The following is a 16921-nucleotide window of genomic DNA, read 5'->3' as shown; positions in this document are numbered from 1 at the left end:
AACTTTTTCAATTCCTTCTTTGGATACATTTCAACCAATATTCAAACTTTCTATGACATAATCTCTTAAGCTACTCTTTTAGTATATCTTCCTGTAAATTCAATATTTTTTGTAAATAAACTAACATGTATACATATCACTTTCACCGTATTGTTACGTAACCGCACACTGAAGACAATAAAGACCAACGTAAACGATAAATTGAAACTGTAGAGTAACTGATAACAGTCAAGGTGATAACAGTTACACATGTTAGAAGGTAATTATTGTTCCATTGCTGGAATAAAAGTGTTGAAATTTCCCTTTTCCCTGTGTAATATTTGTTAAGTGTTGGCTACAATTCTCTCAACATGCGGTTTGGAGTATGGAAATTGTAATCAGGAATTAAATGTGCCTCATACTCGCTCTGTCAACTTTTATAAAAGTATGTACATCACACTTAAGAATTTGTTGACATTGATGTAAACATTTAGTATTTGAATTATCCAAAATACAGTCATGTGATAGTTAGTTATTCCCCATGTACGCTACCATCCAGAGAACGCTGATGATAAAAAAATGTCTAGTGACTGTATAGATAAAATTATTAATACCAGTTCTCTTTACTTGAGTGGTATACTTTTTTCATACTTGTTGTACGGGCTCAGAAGTTACAAGTCGTGGAATTATCAGCAAATGCCCACAGTCAGTGAGTGGCAAGATTTGAACAAGATCTTTAAACAGGGGTCATGTTTTCTAACCGCTACTCCAATTGTGTCCCACTCATAATACACAAGATAGTTATATGGTTATATATTCAAGTCATCTCATACAAGTGTTTTTGTCCACAGAGACTGAGATCAGAGAACCGGTTGTTGAGACAAAGAGTCGAGCTTCTAGAGGCAGAGAGCAGCGAACTGGCCGACCGGTTGGTGCGAGGACAGGTAAACTGCATTTTGTACTGTGCTGTAAATTTGAGTGGACATAGATTATCAAAATACAACTAAAATCCTTTTAATTCCCTTAGTGATGGCTGTAATGTGTAGGCCTAAAGATAGCCAAATGCTGTTTTTGTGGAAATACACATATAGCATATAGCTGTGGCTCGGGTGGCAGCATGAGATATTACCGATCCAAGGCAGCAATGTTGTAGTTTCGTGTCTCAATGCTGCCACTAATATTTATCAGAACGTTTCATTCTTGTTTTGTATCGACTCACCCCTTCCTTTTATTAATCGTTCACATAAGCTAGAGGCCCATGAGGATGCAAAAGTGTAAATAAAATTGAAAACTGGCCATCAACCTCATAAAAAATTGTTGTAGCGTAGTTTTTGACTAAGGCGAAGAGATTTAAGTAAATTTGTTTTAGTTGGCAGCATCATGTTCACTTTTAATCACTCCCTCAGTTACTTTTTCAAACCTGGCTTCTCCATTTTTAGTCTTATATCTTCTATGATACTTCCTCTACTGAATGCTAGAAGATTGTTTTTTTTTTTTTTTTCAAGATCTCATTGTGTCGTATATATTTATTCTATAATTTGTGAATTTTTAGTTGCTAGTTCCCCCTAATTGTTTGGTCTCTTCAGTACCTTTCTGCTATCACATACTTTTGTCGGATCATTTCTTAACAGTTATGATTGTTTGTTGTATAGGTGTCCAGAGCCGAAGAGGAGGAAACTACATTCGTGGTACAGAGAGAGTTGGCAGCCCTGAAACACTCTCATCTGGAGACGACTCATCAGCTGGAGCTGGCACATGAAGAGATTACTAAGCTGTCGTTGAAACTGCAACAGAATGTGAGTTAGAAATATTGTAGCATCCTGATGCAGGGCCGGATTTAGCATTTTGGTGCCCCTAGGCCCGAATAATTTTCCACACCCTAGTCACAGTTACTTTCCTTCAAACCTTTATTAAAAACAACTATAAGTTATCATGACTAGCCTATGGGCCTATGTTAATTGCTTGAATACCACTCCTCGTTGGAATTTTATCATTGCTTTTGAAGAATTGACTTGTTTAGCCTTAACAAAATGTCGTCTTGAACACTTAAAAATTTATGCTTTTAGCAAATGATTCTTACGATTGTGGGACTGAAACAAAATAGTCCAACCCACAGAGCATTCCTGCAAAAAAGCTTGTCCATTGATTCCAATTTCAGGTCCAAAAACATGAATGACATACAGTTTGTGATACTATAGATTAAACATACTCCTTTAGTAGATTTGTCATCCTTATGGATTAGCTGAAAACAATTCTTGTTATTTAAGTTATAACCTAATTTATCCAAAATAAAACAATCTAATCATAAACAATAGGTCGTCCCCTAGTTATAGTACAAAAAATTAAAACACACATCATAGAACTAACCCTAAACAAATTACGTCAAAACTAACTACTCCCATAGAACCAATGTTCGTCACCAATGTTGTAATTCGTTGATGCGTAATGATAAAAAATAGTAAAAATTTTTTACCAATTATTTCTTCCAATGAACTTCAAAATCCGAATGCTTTATGCGCCTTTATTTTTTAAATCAACTCGCAAAATATATTAAGCTATGACTATTTATTTTTGTTTTGAGATATTACAAAATTTTTCCTCTCGGCCGTGCACCCTCTTAGAGCTCGCGCCCGGGCCTACCAGGCCTATTGGGAAATTCGGCCCTGTCCTGTGATGTTATTCTTACAAATTTTTCCAATCTTTCTCAAGTTTCTTACAGGTAAACTCTACGGCAGATGCGTTTATATTGATAATGCTACAAATTGAATTTGCTTCCTTCGTGATGGCAACATCCATAAAAGTTTTCCCCCCACTCATGTAACATTAACTCCCCTGACTTTATTGAAACACATGATTACCTCTCTTCCACCCTGACAGGGTCTCCAGGGCTTTTAGGTTATAAATATTCATATATTTATCAAGAAATAATATATTAAACACATTTTTAACACATAAATTGAAAGACATAAATAGTTTTCCCCCAAATCGGGCCAAACCATCCTTTGTTTTGGAATTTGCTGTTTTTAAACTCATTCCTTCGTTAATAAAAAAAATTCAAAAATATATAGGAATTCAACTGAAATTACAGATCCATATTCTTAACTAAATGCTTTCTCTTAAGGTTCATAACATAACTTAGTGCCACCCTTTTATAGCTTCCGTGTTTGAAATTACAGAAATTAAAGCTATCACTTTATAGCTTTCATGTTTCATACATCATGTCTATGTCATTTAATACATCTGTCTCTGTTTTACAAATTACGATGGTATACAGCAGTAAAGTATAAAAAAATAGTTTGAAATATTTCACTGATTCTGCGTCACATGCCACCTTCCTACTGGGCTGTCATGATGAAAACGTCTCAAAGCATAGCTGTGTCTCGTCAAACCTAACCTAACTGTGTATGTTGTAGGACAACTCGTGTCAGTCGTCGCTGGAGGAGATGACAGCCAAGGAGCAACAGTTGTGCCAGAAGGAGGAGTTGGTGGCTTGTCTGCAAGCCCAGCTGGTCAAGGAGAGGCTGCGGCAGGCGGAGAACGACGCGCTCATCCGAGACCTGCGGGCGCGTATACAGGAACTGGAGGAGGTGTGTGTTCTAAAGTTAACATTACATTTTATTGGTTCAAAACTGGAGTTATCCTTTTGCTTGTAAACAGTCCTGGCTAAAAACAAACTGCTTATTTTATACAGTAACAGATCTATACAAAAAAACACTGAAAATTTATGAAAAAATGTTATTGCAAAATAAACTTTCCTGATAATTAGTAAGTTGCCTGCTCAATACTGAGAAGAGTTAAATTCTATTGATAGTTCAAAACTAGACTTAATTGTTGACTTAAGCATTTTTTAATACTTTATTTGTAAGCTTTTGTTTTGTAAGGGGATAGGTAGTTAAAACACTGGTCTTATTAGTATTTAATGACAAGCTTGTGTTAGGTGGCATCATTAATGCAGCCTAATAATGAGTCCAGAATTGATTATCATAGGAATCGAATCAGCTACCTTCAAATTTCAAGGAAAACATTTTCAACAAGGCATTTTACTAATTTTCATTAACAAAACTACAAATTGTATCACACTCATCCCACACTTATATCTCACTCGTAAGTGGATTGAAATACAGTTTAGCTTTTTCCCCAACTAGATTAATGTTTCAATAAGGATTTTCTCACTAATTGTGCTTCTCATACTAGATCTATAGTGAAAGATCCAGTTTTTACTAAACCAATTAGTTACCTCTAGAAGCAATGATAAAAGTCAGTTAACAAAGACCCTCTCCCTGTATCGCAGGACAAGAAGACATTGAGGGAGTCTACGGTAGACAACTCCGTGGCGCACCTGCAGGAGGAGTTGATCGCAGTCAAGTTACGCGAGGCCGAGGCCAACCTGAGCCTGAAGGAGTTGCGACAACGGGTCACAGAGCTGGGACAACAGTGGCAACGGCATCTTCAGGTGAGACAAATATGCACTTAATTAGGCAGTTTGTTTGTTGAGCTTTTAAATGATGAAAAAATTGCTAAACTTTAATATGGACTGTTAAAGTGTTTGTCACTTTTTCTGTGTCCCTATATTTTGTGTAAGATTTATCCAGCCTGTTGTCATTAATTGAGGGAATAAATTTAATTTGGTTTTGTAAATACATTCTATACATTTTTAATCAGGGAGGATTCACTAACAGTTAAAATTTTAAAGGGTTGACACTCTGCCTAGGTTATAATGTTTGTGGTGCCATCAAATGAGTGGTTCATCACTTGGAATCATGTTAGAATTTGTACAGTAATTTCATTAAAAATCTATTGATGCAAAGAAAGTGAACAGATTGTTCTCTCTATTTGGCAAAAATTCCCTAACAGATTTTAAATAACTGCATTACACATGCCTTGCTTAAGATATTACTTACTTGTCTACAGGAACACAGAGTAGAAACTCCACCTGCTCCAGACTCCACACCTAAGAAGATTGTCAGCAACCTCCTGTGGGACAACCGAGGACATGAGGTCCAGAGACTGGAGGAGGAACTGATGACTACCAGGGTCAAGGAAATAGAGGCCATCACGGAGCTCAAGGAGCTCAGACTCAAGGTGGGGTCACTCTGTCAGTTTGATAGTGCACTACGTTAGCAGTCACATAAAACACACATAAAAAGAGGTTCATCAATTTATAACTATTGCAACTGACTTTTGACTAACAAGCACATAATTGGCTCAGTAAATTATTTCTAAGCTCTTGAAATGTAATGTCAATTATGTTTGCACTAAATTCTGTTAAAGTTTGTAACTCTTACTACAAACAAAACCATTATAATTACTACTAGAGCTCGCCCCGTGGTCGAAGACTCGACCAAAAGTATGTATTGTGCAAACTTCTCTATTTTCACCCCAAGTTGTAAATAAAACATGTGATTGGAATTTCTTCCATTTGTTTTGATTTTCTGTTTATATTTTGTTGTTGTTTCGTTCGCCAACATGGCAACCCATAAGGCCCATGTTATTTCTTTATATTTAAATTCATTTTTTGTGCTTATTTTTCAGCTTATTTTAATTTATAAAAGGATTCTGCACATCTACATGCAAATGTCTTTCTAACAGTATGCATAGATTTTCCCTGCGATGCACACGAGCTGAGAAAAGGGTTTTCAATAAACATGCTTGTCTAATAATATATAGAATTAGCCCATGTTAAATCTCCATAAGAAAAGTTGAATTTGCATTTTTGACCCAACTAACATAAATATTCTTAAAACACAAATAAAACCTGCACATATAGGACTGATAACCTTTCTTTTGGTACAACCCGCGTGTAATTCGGTCCAGTTGTCTGGTCACGCTAGCTGTCAAAAGTTTTTTTATATATATATGATGTTTTGTGGATATAAGAAAGTAACAAGGAAATACTATTGTCTGACAACCTCCTTGTGTACCCAAGGTGATGGAGCTAGAGACCCAAGTACAAGTGTCAGGTAATCAGCTACGAAGACAAGACCAGGACATCAAACAGCTGCGGGAAGATCTGGAGTCTGCTGCGGCCAGAGAGAAGGAGGCTGCGGCCAAGCTGCGGGAACAGCAGCACAGATACACCGACCTAGAGTCTAAGGTGAGGGATCTGCAATAGGGGATTTCATGCCTTTAGTTCAGAGTCATTTCTGTTAATTTTTACAAACACTCGCTATTAGGACAGTACTTAATAATAGGCAACCGAGTGGTAGTGCTCGCCTTCAAATGTGAAGGTTAATGGTTCAAATCACAGTCGATTCTAGGACGCAGGGACTATTTGTCATTTGGTTATTAATTAATTATGTTAGCTGACAAAATATCAAAGTTTGATTAAAACCCTGATTTCGGACTGTTTTCTTGTAAAAAGATAAAAAATGCTAATGATATCAAAAATAGTAAAATACAGACTCATGAATTATCCTAGCTAACAAGGGTGTGTAGTAATTTTTCCTCCAACTGTCCATTTGAACTACATTATTGGTATTTTACTAGACAGAGGTTGTTATAGATATCAAATCAATAACATTGTAGTTATGGATTTAGTTGTTGAAAGTAGACATTCAGTTCCACTGTGCAATCAAACAGTTTTAAAATTATTCAAGGTTTTTATCCAACTTATAGATTAGCAATCTCCTGTGAATTTAACAGCTTGGTTGAAGTGGATCGGCAAAATTAATTGGAATATCTTATAAAATATTTACTCAATTGAAATCAATTAGTTTTCAAAAAGATCTTGAAAAAGCTAAATTTGTTCTCGACAGATGAAAGATGACTTGATGATGTCGAGGATACGAGACGCCGAACATGCTCAGCAAGTAGCAGAATTGGCACAGAAAATATCTCGCCTGGAGCTTAAGGTAATTACTCAATTAGAACATTTTCCTAACTTAGCTTGATTTTTTTGGAATCTTTGGTTTCCATTTTTCAATATTTTAAATACTTGTCATGTTCAGGTTTATTTTATATTTGTAATTTGTTTTATATGTGCACTATAAGCCGCAGACATTTTAGTGAACTGATTTTAATTATCAATAGCTAGGTTAGAATAGAAGACTTCCGCACAATTGAAGTAGAAGTATTTAATCTATTTTGACACGGTTGTCATCCGAAGACCACCCACTGTTTATGCTTTATTTAGAAACTAATTTATTGATTTTGTTGACTTCAGAACTCGGAGATGGTTGCGGAAGGAGAGCTTCGAAGTAATCTCGACGATAGTGATAAAGTTCGAGAACTTCAAGACAAGATGGCCGACATGAAAGCTGAGGTAAGCTAATCGCTGTTTCAATTCTCACAAATCACAACACAACGCTTACTCACTCGGCTGCTTTACGCTCAAATGTCACTTGGACTTGTCTCACCTTTTACCGTCAGTGATGATCACATTGGGTCACTGTGAGCTTAGAAATATTAAATTTAGCTGGTTTACAAGTGTGTTAATCAGCCAGGTTACTAATTTTATTATTGAGTGTTTTAATTACTAATTTGCAAATATTTATGAATTATAATTTGCCAATTTTCAGTAGTACTAAGACTGCCTTGTGTCTTTAAGGTTTGTTTTGTTCAAGGAAATGCCAGGATTTTAAATTTTACAATAAAGGAAGCAGTTAGCTTATTTATGCTGGTAGGTAATAGAACACATAGAAGACATGTAAATCGCAAAATATTTCACCCCCTGGAGGATTTCTCATTTGTATAGAAAGAGAGTGCAACTATTTTATGAACTCTATGATAAACTAGCTGTGATCCCCATTTATTCTATAATATAAGACTGACTTATATCAATAACTGTCTGGTGGCATTACTTCATCAACAAAAACACTACTATTAGCTATTATTTATCAATTGATTCATAAAGACACTAGCTTACAATGTTTTCATTCTACTTACCAAATTAATTGTGACTCTTATCGACAATCTTTTTCACAAGACTCCTTGTTCTCTCAAAGCAATATGAACACAATGAAGGCCATATAGATGACTAACACCTTCGAATGTTCTACTATGTTTGTTTTGTTGATAAGAAGTATCAAGTTTTACTCCCAATTCAACTGAATGTTGAATGTACTCTTTGTTCAGTTGATTAATGTAAATAATAAAAACATATACACTTTACAATTAGAGTTGATAAAATGTATTTATTCATGTAGCAAATATTTCCATGGCAGTTCTCTGAAATTTGGATTAAATAGATTGTTTTTTGGGGTTTTAAAGAAAGTGGAGAATCAATAAGAAAATTAAGATCGTGTTCCTTATTGATAATTTGAATACTATAAAATAACAATGCCACCATACTGACTGTTGCATTGACATAAGCAGCCTAGTTTCATGTCAACATCAGCTGTGTCTGCCTCTCGTTTGACCAGTACTGTTTGCCGTCTTTCTCTTGGTATCAATTTAATAGTCATTATGGCACCTTTCCATCATATCGAAATTGTTTCACTCATAGTCATAGTTATAGTGATAGTCAAATTTATTTATTCATCTTGTATATACATCCATAAATAGTGTCACAATAAGGTAAAATAATGATAATCTTAGGAATCATTATTCAGACATCACAACATTTCTGTTTTATCTGTAAAAACCGTGAGGACAGTGCTGCCGGATGACCACTGGACTGTCTGTTCAAGCAGTAGGGACAGCCGATGTGAAATTGAATATCTCCGTCGAACAACGTTGCAAACTACATATTTTGTTAAATTGATATTTTAAAAGAAGAACAATGCAAAGGACAATGCAAAGCTTGGGATATTTCGTTTTTAAAAGCACAAAAGTTGGCAGCACTCACAAGAGATTGAATGCCGGGAACTGGCTGTGTTGGCATCAACATGACCAGAAAGAAAGTCATTTGCAACGTTGTTTGGCGGAGGTGTTCAATTTATCCGAGCTGCTGTGCAAAAGTGTACAACAACCCAACTAGAAACGACAAACTAAAAAAATTGTTTTAGATCTCAAATAAATCAATAAGGTAAAAATGTAATCCCACCATTTATTTAGTACGAAGAAAATAAAGTACTTCATACTTTACAACAATAACAATACTATGAGGAATGTATACAATGTACATACATGCTTGTTGTACATAACCGATGTTTTCTCAGTTTCCGACACCAACGAGTCCCGACTGTGAACCCTGGAAGTGGCTTGAGTAAGTCGGAAAACATGTAAACATGTAAAGTAGCATGTGAAGTAAATGTAGCATGTAAACCAACTTTATTTTTTGTTTTGCCGTTTCTTGTAGTTTGTGTGTTAGTTGGTCCTCAGTATTTGTTTGGATATTTTGTCATGATTGAGATTTATTCTATTAGGCCTACTATTACTATTACTAATACTTGATTAATAGCAAACTGATCTCGTCAATGCTGACTTAAAACTAACATAAATCGAGTATTATATATTTTTTTAAGCACAAGATGCTCGAGTAACTGTTTTTTGTGCCATAATTTTGTAACAATTGTGATTTCTAATTACAAGTGTTCCTTGCGGTATACTTAAATCTTAATCACTTAATTGTTTTTACTGTTCAGTTTTGGTTTCTTGTTGAGATTAAATTGTGTAATTTTCACTTAGACATTTGAAAGTGTTTACAATGTTTATCTATGATTTGGTTATTTTGTATTCTAATTTCTTTGTGAGATGTATGAGATTGATCAATTTGATGTTTTGTTTTTAAAATTATTTTGTGGCTGATTTTGTGAGTAGTATCATGTTGTTTTTCATTTTGTATTTAGTTTCATAAACTTTACTAGCAGAACTAAGACTTCTAAGGTGGCCTCTCAGGTCCAATTTAGTAATTTTTATTACTCTTATACCGATTCCGTTTTGTCCTACTATCTTTATCCAATTTTATTCCCCTACTGAATGTATACCAAAATTGTCTCATTTAGTAATCTTCGTCAGTTGTGAAATCCAGTACCGTAGTTAATTTTATTTATGAGATAAATTAGTGAATACATGATGGATGCAGCATCTTCACTTAAATGGTTTTATCTGTTGATAAGATATCAGTAAGTGGCTGTTTACTGTACTTCCTTCCTGTTTATCCCAGCTCCCCAGATAGTTTGAGATCACTGTCCTGTGTGTTTGTGTATTTTAGAGTCATTCCAGTCAATACGACTATCAGTTAGCTCTGGGAACAGTGTATTGTTGTAACCAATTCCATTTAAAAGTTGACTCTCTAGGATTGGATTTCTTCGTAAACTTGACTAACTCTAGATCAAACACTAATAACATCTTCAGATCTAAATTTTATTCATAGGAGAGCAAGTACTTATCAAATATTTTTTCCACTCGGAATCCTTCTCATCTAGTTGTATGAATGTAATTAGAGAGATTCTTCATGAACTTAATTGATTCTATTTAAACTCAAAATAAAATTTGTAAATCTCCAGCGCTGCTCATAGAAGATTGTTTACCTAATAAAATTATTTTTCCGCTTTTTTGTAGATTTTTTAATCTCTGTATACACATTTTGTTTTGAGTAGAATGTAATGTATTTTTTGGCGTAAGAACAAAAGCTTGTATATTTAATTACCTCTCAGTTTCAGAAAACATTTCAGTCAATCAAATTTCTTAATAACTGACTTTCAACTTAAGAAAAAATATGGGAAAAGGTTTGAAAAGAGAAAGTATAAAATTACTATAAGATTAAGTTCGCTGTGTTTTTAGCTTTAATGGATGTATTTTGTTTATTGTTTTCAGTGTTCTGTAGATGTTTGTGCTTCCTGCTCTCCAGCTTTAGTAAAACTAGTGTTAAAACCTGTAGGGTGTTTATATTTGTTATTCTTGTTTACTTGTTTATTGTTTTAAGTAGTAAAAAAAAACTGCCATCCCAGTTGTATGCTTGATTCCCTTTTGTTCGGATTTTGGATTTTTTGCAAAACTTAGCTTTTGATTTACGTTCTCAATACTTTGTCCATAACCGTGTAAACATAAATAACAATTACAACATATTTGTATATTGCTATCATGAATGTATAAGTTTTATTAATTTCCATAATTATTTTAGCATAACACTGTACTACTGGACACGCAATGAGTGGTTTTGGGAACCATTCATTCTTGTATGAACTTGTTATGGTTCAGTGAAGGTGTAAGAGCAAGACATACTTTACTGTATGATGATTGTTTACACCAATTACACCTTGTAAAATATATATTGTTATCTCTTCGGATTTGATTGAAATTTGTGAGCTCAAGTTTCCATTGGAGTCACGTAGCGACAAATTTAATTTTGAGAAAGGTGTGAATTTCTACTGTGTTAAAAGCATATTTTCCACTGACTGCACCCTTATGGTACGCTCTCATTTAAATAAGTTCTATAGTTGTTTTTACCCAGCGGCACATTTGCTAAACAGTTTTTTTTTTTTTAACAGGTATTAAGGCACACGTCAAAAACACAAATCCCACGAGATTAAAAGCAATCGTAACTTACAACTCAGACTGCAGTAAAAAATTATTGAAAAATTAGCTGATCTGTACAGGTGCAAGAGTTCTGAATTTTCATTTCAAAATCTGACTTAAGTCCAACTATGTACAGTAAAAGCAAATTTAGCTACTTCAAACTTATTTGGTAACATTATAGTGCCTTAACCTGTTAAATTCTAATGTTTAAAACCAAATATCAGCTTAGAAATCTGCTAGAATCTAAATTACTAAGTAAATTATTTAAAATGAAAGGCTATTTTACCTTGGATTCTTGTAGAAGTAACAAGCTTTGCTTATATTGAGGTTTTCAAAACATTGAACATGCACACATTTGGACAGAATCACTTAATAGAACACATAAAATTGCTAATATTTCGTGCATCCAAATTTAGGAAAAAACTATTTTACCTTCCGATTATTTTTTTAGACGGTACTTTATAATTTTCTATTGTTTCAGATCATGAGGTTAGAGTCGTGGAAAGCCCGACACACAGATGGCGGGGCTCCGCTCCCCTTCCCCCGCTCTGGGTCCGTCGACACAGAGAGTGAACATGACGAACAAGACTTGCAGCTGCAGCCCCCCACCTAACACCAGTACTACCCTCAATGCCTACGACAATGCAAACTCGAGAAAATAATTTGTTTAATAAGGCTGTGAAATCGGTCCATTCAGGAACGCAATTTGTTTCAATCAACGGGATCCAGACAGATTAAAATAGGGGTGTTTCTTCAAAAGAAAAACCCGGTTTTAAGGTTTTGAGCAGAATCGCCTAGGGCGTTTTTTACTAATAAGGAAATAATACTATGATAGTAATTTTATCCATGTTTAGGAATTATTATCGTAATCGTAAAAAATATTATTAATCTTAACTAGAGTGAATTAATCAAACCATTTGAAATCTTAGCAAATTTAAATATTTGTAATTAACCTCAAAACAAGGAGTGATAGGCTACAAAGTTGCTGTTAGACAAATTGGAACTGAACATGAAGATAGACTAAATTTTAAAACTACCCATCGTTACAGGCAGCTTAATTAACTTTTCAACCAACATAAAATATAAAATGAAGTGCCTGTAAGTTGTACAGAGAAATCTAGCTTTACTCATTCCGATATAAATATTGTTGCTTTTTACCAATTTTACTGCGACTGACGAATTAAAATGTTGTGTGACTGTGTTTCACTCCTACAAAAAAATGAGAAAATGTGTCAAGAAAGACTACTTTGTGAAACTGTGCTTGCAGGGTCTTTTCTATCTGTAAATTAGACGAACATACTCTTCGAAATATCAATCTATAAATGGTTATTGTAGAATTTATACTCGATATCGCAGTATTTTGTTTACTATAAACTAGGTGTAAGTTGTACATTTCTATTAGTTATAACTATTACTCTTTTGTTCCGTCCCTTATTTAACACGTAATAAATTATAGATTTTCCTTATTTAATTATTATAGTTTAAAATGTATCCGATGCTCATAATGGTGTGATCGTAATGTAACGTAGGAAACGTAAGATTAGGCGTTGCATGATTAGAGTGTTGTATGTCTATGATATAATCGGTATGTCATGTAAGATTGTAAATAGTAGAGAAATTTTACATAAATCGATGTTGCCCTGTTAGAGATCTTTATATGTGCAATGTAAAGGCACCCTGTAATATTCTTTTATCTAACACTTTTAAATATTGATTTTTTATATTTTACTCTGAAAGAAAGATGCAGTGTGTCAAATTCAGCAATGTTTACCTACAGCAACCCTAACCAATCCATAGTACCTTTCATACATTCATTAATATTAATTTGGGTTAAGTTGACTCTTTATTTATGCTTTAATACTTTTTGCGTACAAAACATTCATCATTTTGGACCTCACACAGGATATTATATTATTTGAGTTTGTGTGCTGTTCATTGTAAAATCTTTCCGACAGCTTCAACTCTACATTCACACCCGACACCCGACACCCGTCATATCCTCCAGTAAGCTAGTTATCACCTCGGGTGACTCATAGTATTTATTAGATGTAAGTTTATGTTTGTGATAATTTATTAGGGACTTGGCAATATTCGGTTCACCCCGGGACCATGTAATTAGTTCAGCAATACAGTTTAGTGTGTTGCCTACTCTTACTTTTCTCCTAGTTTTCAGCTTATTTTAACTTTTCGAACAGGTGTAAACATTTTGAGTAAATTGGTAACAAATTTCCAATTTACAACTGATTTAATCAGTGTTGAGATTATTCCAAATAACCAAATTGCCAATTTTGAAAGTGGCTTATAAATTATAAAATGTCAGTTTGGTATAGTGTTTTTTTTGTCATTTAAATGTTCAACCCTACAATTTTTAAATGGTAATGAAAGTGCTCAGAGATTTGTCAGTTTTACATAGATTGGGCCAATAATAGGAAGATAGTGAAAATTAAATATACATTATGTTTTTAAGCAACTGATTGTTTGACTTTCAGTATTCTCCAAACTCAAGATACTTCCATCAGAATAGAATAAACATATTTACTATTGGTCACAAGTTAATGTATGAAAATTCCACAAGTCTTAAACAATCAATCATAAAGTTAGTTTTGTAACACTACTTCACATTGTTTTTGTAAACCCTTTTACTATTTAGTGTTAATTATAAAGCCAAGAAGTATAGTACTATTACCAAAGGCAACCGTTTATTACTTTTTTTAAATTTTATTATAAGATTATTTTGAAAAAGTTAATAGTTTTTTTTATGAATTGTTAAAAGAGTAGGCCTTTTTAATACTTAAAATTGTAACTCTAAATCAAAGAATTAATATTTAGAGTAACTGTACAAAATGAACTGGAAGCATAGATGTTTGTACTTATTGAATTGTATTAATTTTTACTATGTCGTACTAAATGTATTTTAAAGACATTCGTTCTTTTGTAACAAATTGGATAACTTTTATATAAGTTAAAAAAACTATTTTATTCTTAATGTGATAGTTGTTGGGTTAAAATGAACCAATAAACCTTCATCATTCCAAGTATCACTTATTGTGTCCTACTTCCTGTATTTTGACAAAAATCTTTCTTCCTCATATCCTTGATATTTTCAATTGAACCCGCTATGAATTAATTTCATTTTTAAAACATGAGAGATGACTCGTGGATTTTTCTGGGCAAACTGCCGTGGGTCTGCGGTATGGGTATTTATACCGCCTCGACAGATACACCGGTAGCTGTATGGTAGGGTGACCACACTGGCGCGGTATGCTGTACGCGGTACTTCTATCAATCGATCAGTAGGCTAACTCAACTGACAACTGCTTTACACTGAGAATATGGGTACCGTTGAAATACCGGGCAGAAAAAATTAATAGAGCATGCAGCATTTTTGCGGTACTAGGGTAAATTGTATCGAACGGGTGGCGGTATACCGCGCAAGTGTGGACGCTCCCATTAACTAACGTTGTTCTAAAATACCTGGCGGTTTACCTGTAAGGCATACAGCGTCGGGCGGGTCTTAGTGAAAATATAGATTGGTATCTGTCAGAAACTGTTTTAGTTAACTCAGATTTAAAGATAACATTAAATGGAGAACTTCAACTAGTTTTTAATGACATTAAAAAATATTAATTCCAATGTTTTCAAATATGGGGGATGACTTTGAATTAATTTTATGGATTAATAATATGGACTTTTTTACTCTTGGCATTTTCTCTCTAAACCTACTGGTTTAGGAGCTACAGCGTGTTAAACTTTGAAAAATTAGCTCATAGTCATTGTCATTAGCTTTTTTCAAAGTTTAACACTCTGTAGCTTCTAAACGATTAGGTTTGGAGAGAAAATACCAGGAGTAAAAAAGTTTTTAAAAATTCCCTATTACCACTATTCACCACAATAATAATGCACACTGATAGTCAAAACAACTACAACTTTGAGGTTATGTGAAGAAATAATTTGAGGAATCAAATAATAAATAGTTGCTAGGCAGCGGTGACAATAAAACAATTCTATTGCAATGCTTTGGGTACTGATTGTGTATTTAATATGCATTCATGTTTTAAGAAAGTAAGCGGGCAGCTGATTTTGGGCCCTAGGGGTGTAAAAATCTGTACTTCCCCAAATGACTATGACAGCTGACATGGCCAGCAAAACAACAAACAGCTAAAAACATCATGGTGTGGTGAAAAATTCCTTGCAATTTGGAATTAAATAATTTAAATAGTGATCAAAGTAAAAGAACATAATGTTTTTATTATGTTTAAATAGATATGTATTCTCCATTGGAAATATTAAAAGATTAGGTGGTATCTATGAAAGACTGGGGGATGAACCCATTAGTCAATATCGAAAAAGCCAGTAAGTAAAGCTTACAGTAATTATGTTTATGTAGGTAGATGATACAAAATGTCAAATTATGTATATTTATAAAATTCCAATTGTTTTTCCAAGCCAGACTATAGATTAACAGGGTTGTTTTCTCAAAAGCTATTTTTCAGCAAAGTTGATGAAATGGGGAACTCATTTAGGTAAACAAGAAACCTTAATCCCTAATGAAGGCTTTCCTCTCTTTGTTTCTTGTGCATTACATCACTCAAAGGATTCACTAATAACCTTGGAAACAACTCAACTCCCTTTGAAGGTAACTCATTTTTTGCAGATTAAATGAGGGGTAAATAAGTATTGAGTACTTGTGTGTTAACAGTTTGAAGTTTGCTCTTTGCCATTTTATGGAGGAAACATTTATAGTGTGTATTTCAAATGTATAAATTTTGTTTATCATGTTTAAGGTGGTACTACTGCAACTCAGAGTGATACACTAATGAAAGCATTTATTTTGGGAGCACATTTAAAACTTTAACTCAATCATATATTCATAGATAGTTAGTTTGCATTACATGCACTAAAAATAAATATTCATAATTTAGTAAATAAAAAAATGGAAATTGGATATTAATTACTTAAAAATTAAAAATTTCTGAAGGTTGGTTTTAAGGTTATCCATTTACATAAATTTCTTTTTGAGCGGACGTCGACCCCTATGCATTTTGTCATACACTTTTTACTTCCCTTACTTGAAATAATTTGTATCTTCTGTATTTAAATCACTCCATAGTAAATAGAAATTCCCTTAGTCTGCAGGTTTGCTGTGGCAGGGGGGTATATTTTACATTTTCCTGTGATTTTTTTATTATTTTTCAAACTATTATTAACAGTTAGTAGTATGGCAATTTCTACAGTGTTACAACCAATTAATCTTTTTGTAAATGGCTCATTCCAAAGCCAATATTTCTTGAGATGTTTTACTACAGTTTGTTTACTGTCTGTAGTTTAACAGAGACAACTGTACGATGACCAAGACTTAGTTAGAGTCGTGGTTAAACACAATGTTGACATTAAAACAAGTGTGTCAGGGTCTTCCCGCATGTGTACGCTTACTAAACATCTAAATGTTTCATAGTGTTTCACTGTTTACAAATGTTTCCTTTTAAATCTTCGTCCTCTCAAATCAGTGGCGGTCCCAGGATTTCATTTCAGGGGGAGGATG

At 33.8% G+C, this 16921-nt stretch overlaps 1 protein-coding gene across 9 annotated transcripts in view; it reads left to right on the top strand.

Annotated features, from left to right (window-relative positions):
- Nucleotides 1-14399, top strand: part of LOC129005479 (ecotropic viral integration site 5 ortholog-like) — a 188845-nt gene extending 174446 nt beyond the window's left edge. For 8 of the 9 annotated variants that reach the window (XM_054434379.1, XM_054434380.1, XM_054434378.1 and 5 more), the window contains 9 exons: nucleotides 831-923; nucleotides 1632-1775; nucleotides 3393-3566; nucleotides 4271-4432; nucleotides 4891-5061; nucleotides 5906-6073; nucleotides 6735-6830; nucleotides 7142-7240; nucleotides 11861-14399. In XM_054434379.1, the coding sequence (XP_054290354.1) occupies nucleotides 831-923; nucleotides 1632-1775; nucleotides 3393-3566; nucleotides 4271-4432; nucleotides 4891-5061; nucleotides 5906-6073; nucleotides 6735-6830; nucleotides 7142-7240; nucleotides 11861-11992 (1239 nt within the window). In that variant the 3' untranslated portion in view covers nucleotides 11993-14399. Of the gene's footprint in view, nucleotides 1-830; nucleotides 924-1631; nucleotides 1776-3392; nucleotides 3567-4270; nucleotides 4433-4890; nucleotides 5062-5905; nucleotides 6074-6734; nucleotides 6831-7141; nucleotides 7241-9077; nucleotides 9125-11860 lie in introns of all 9 variants that reach the window. The other variant, XM_054434377.1, reaches the window with a different exon arrangement.
- Nucleotides 14400-16921: the final 2522 nt, after the last annotated feature.

Source organism: Macrosteles quadrilineatus, unplaced genomic scaffold, assembly GCF_028750875.1.
Source record: "Macrosteles quadrilineatus isolate MER2022 unplaced genomic scaffold, UCM_ALF_1.0 Scaffold_21__1_contigs__length_2333173, whole genome shotgun sequence".
Lineage (NCBI taxonomy): Eukaryota > Metazoa > Arthropoda > Insecta > Hemiptera > Cicadellidae > Macrosteles > Macrosteles quadrilineatus.
This window is presented reverse-complemented; position numbering and strand designations above follow the sequence as displayed.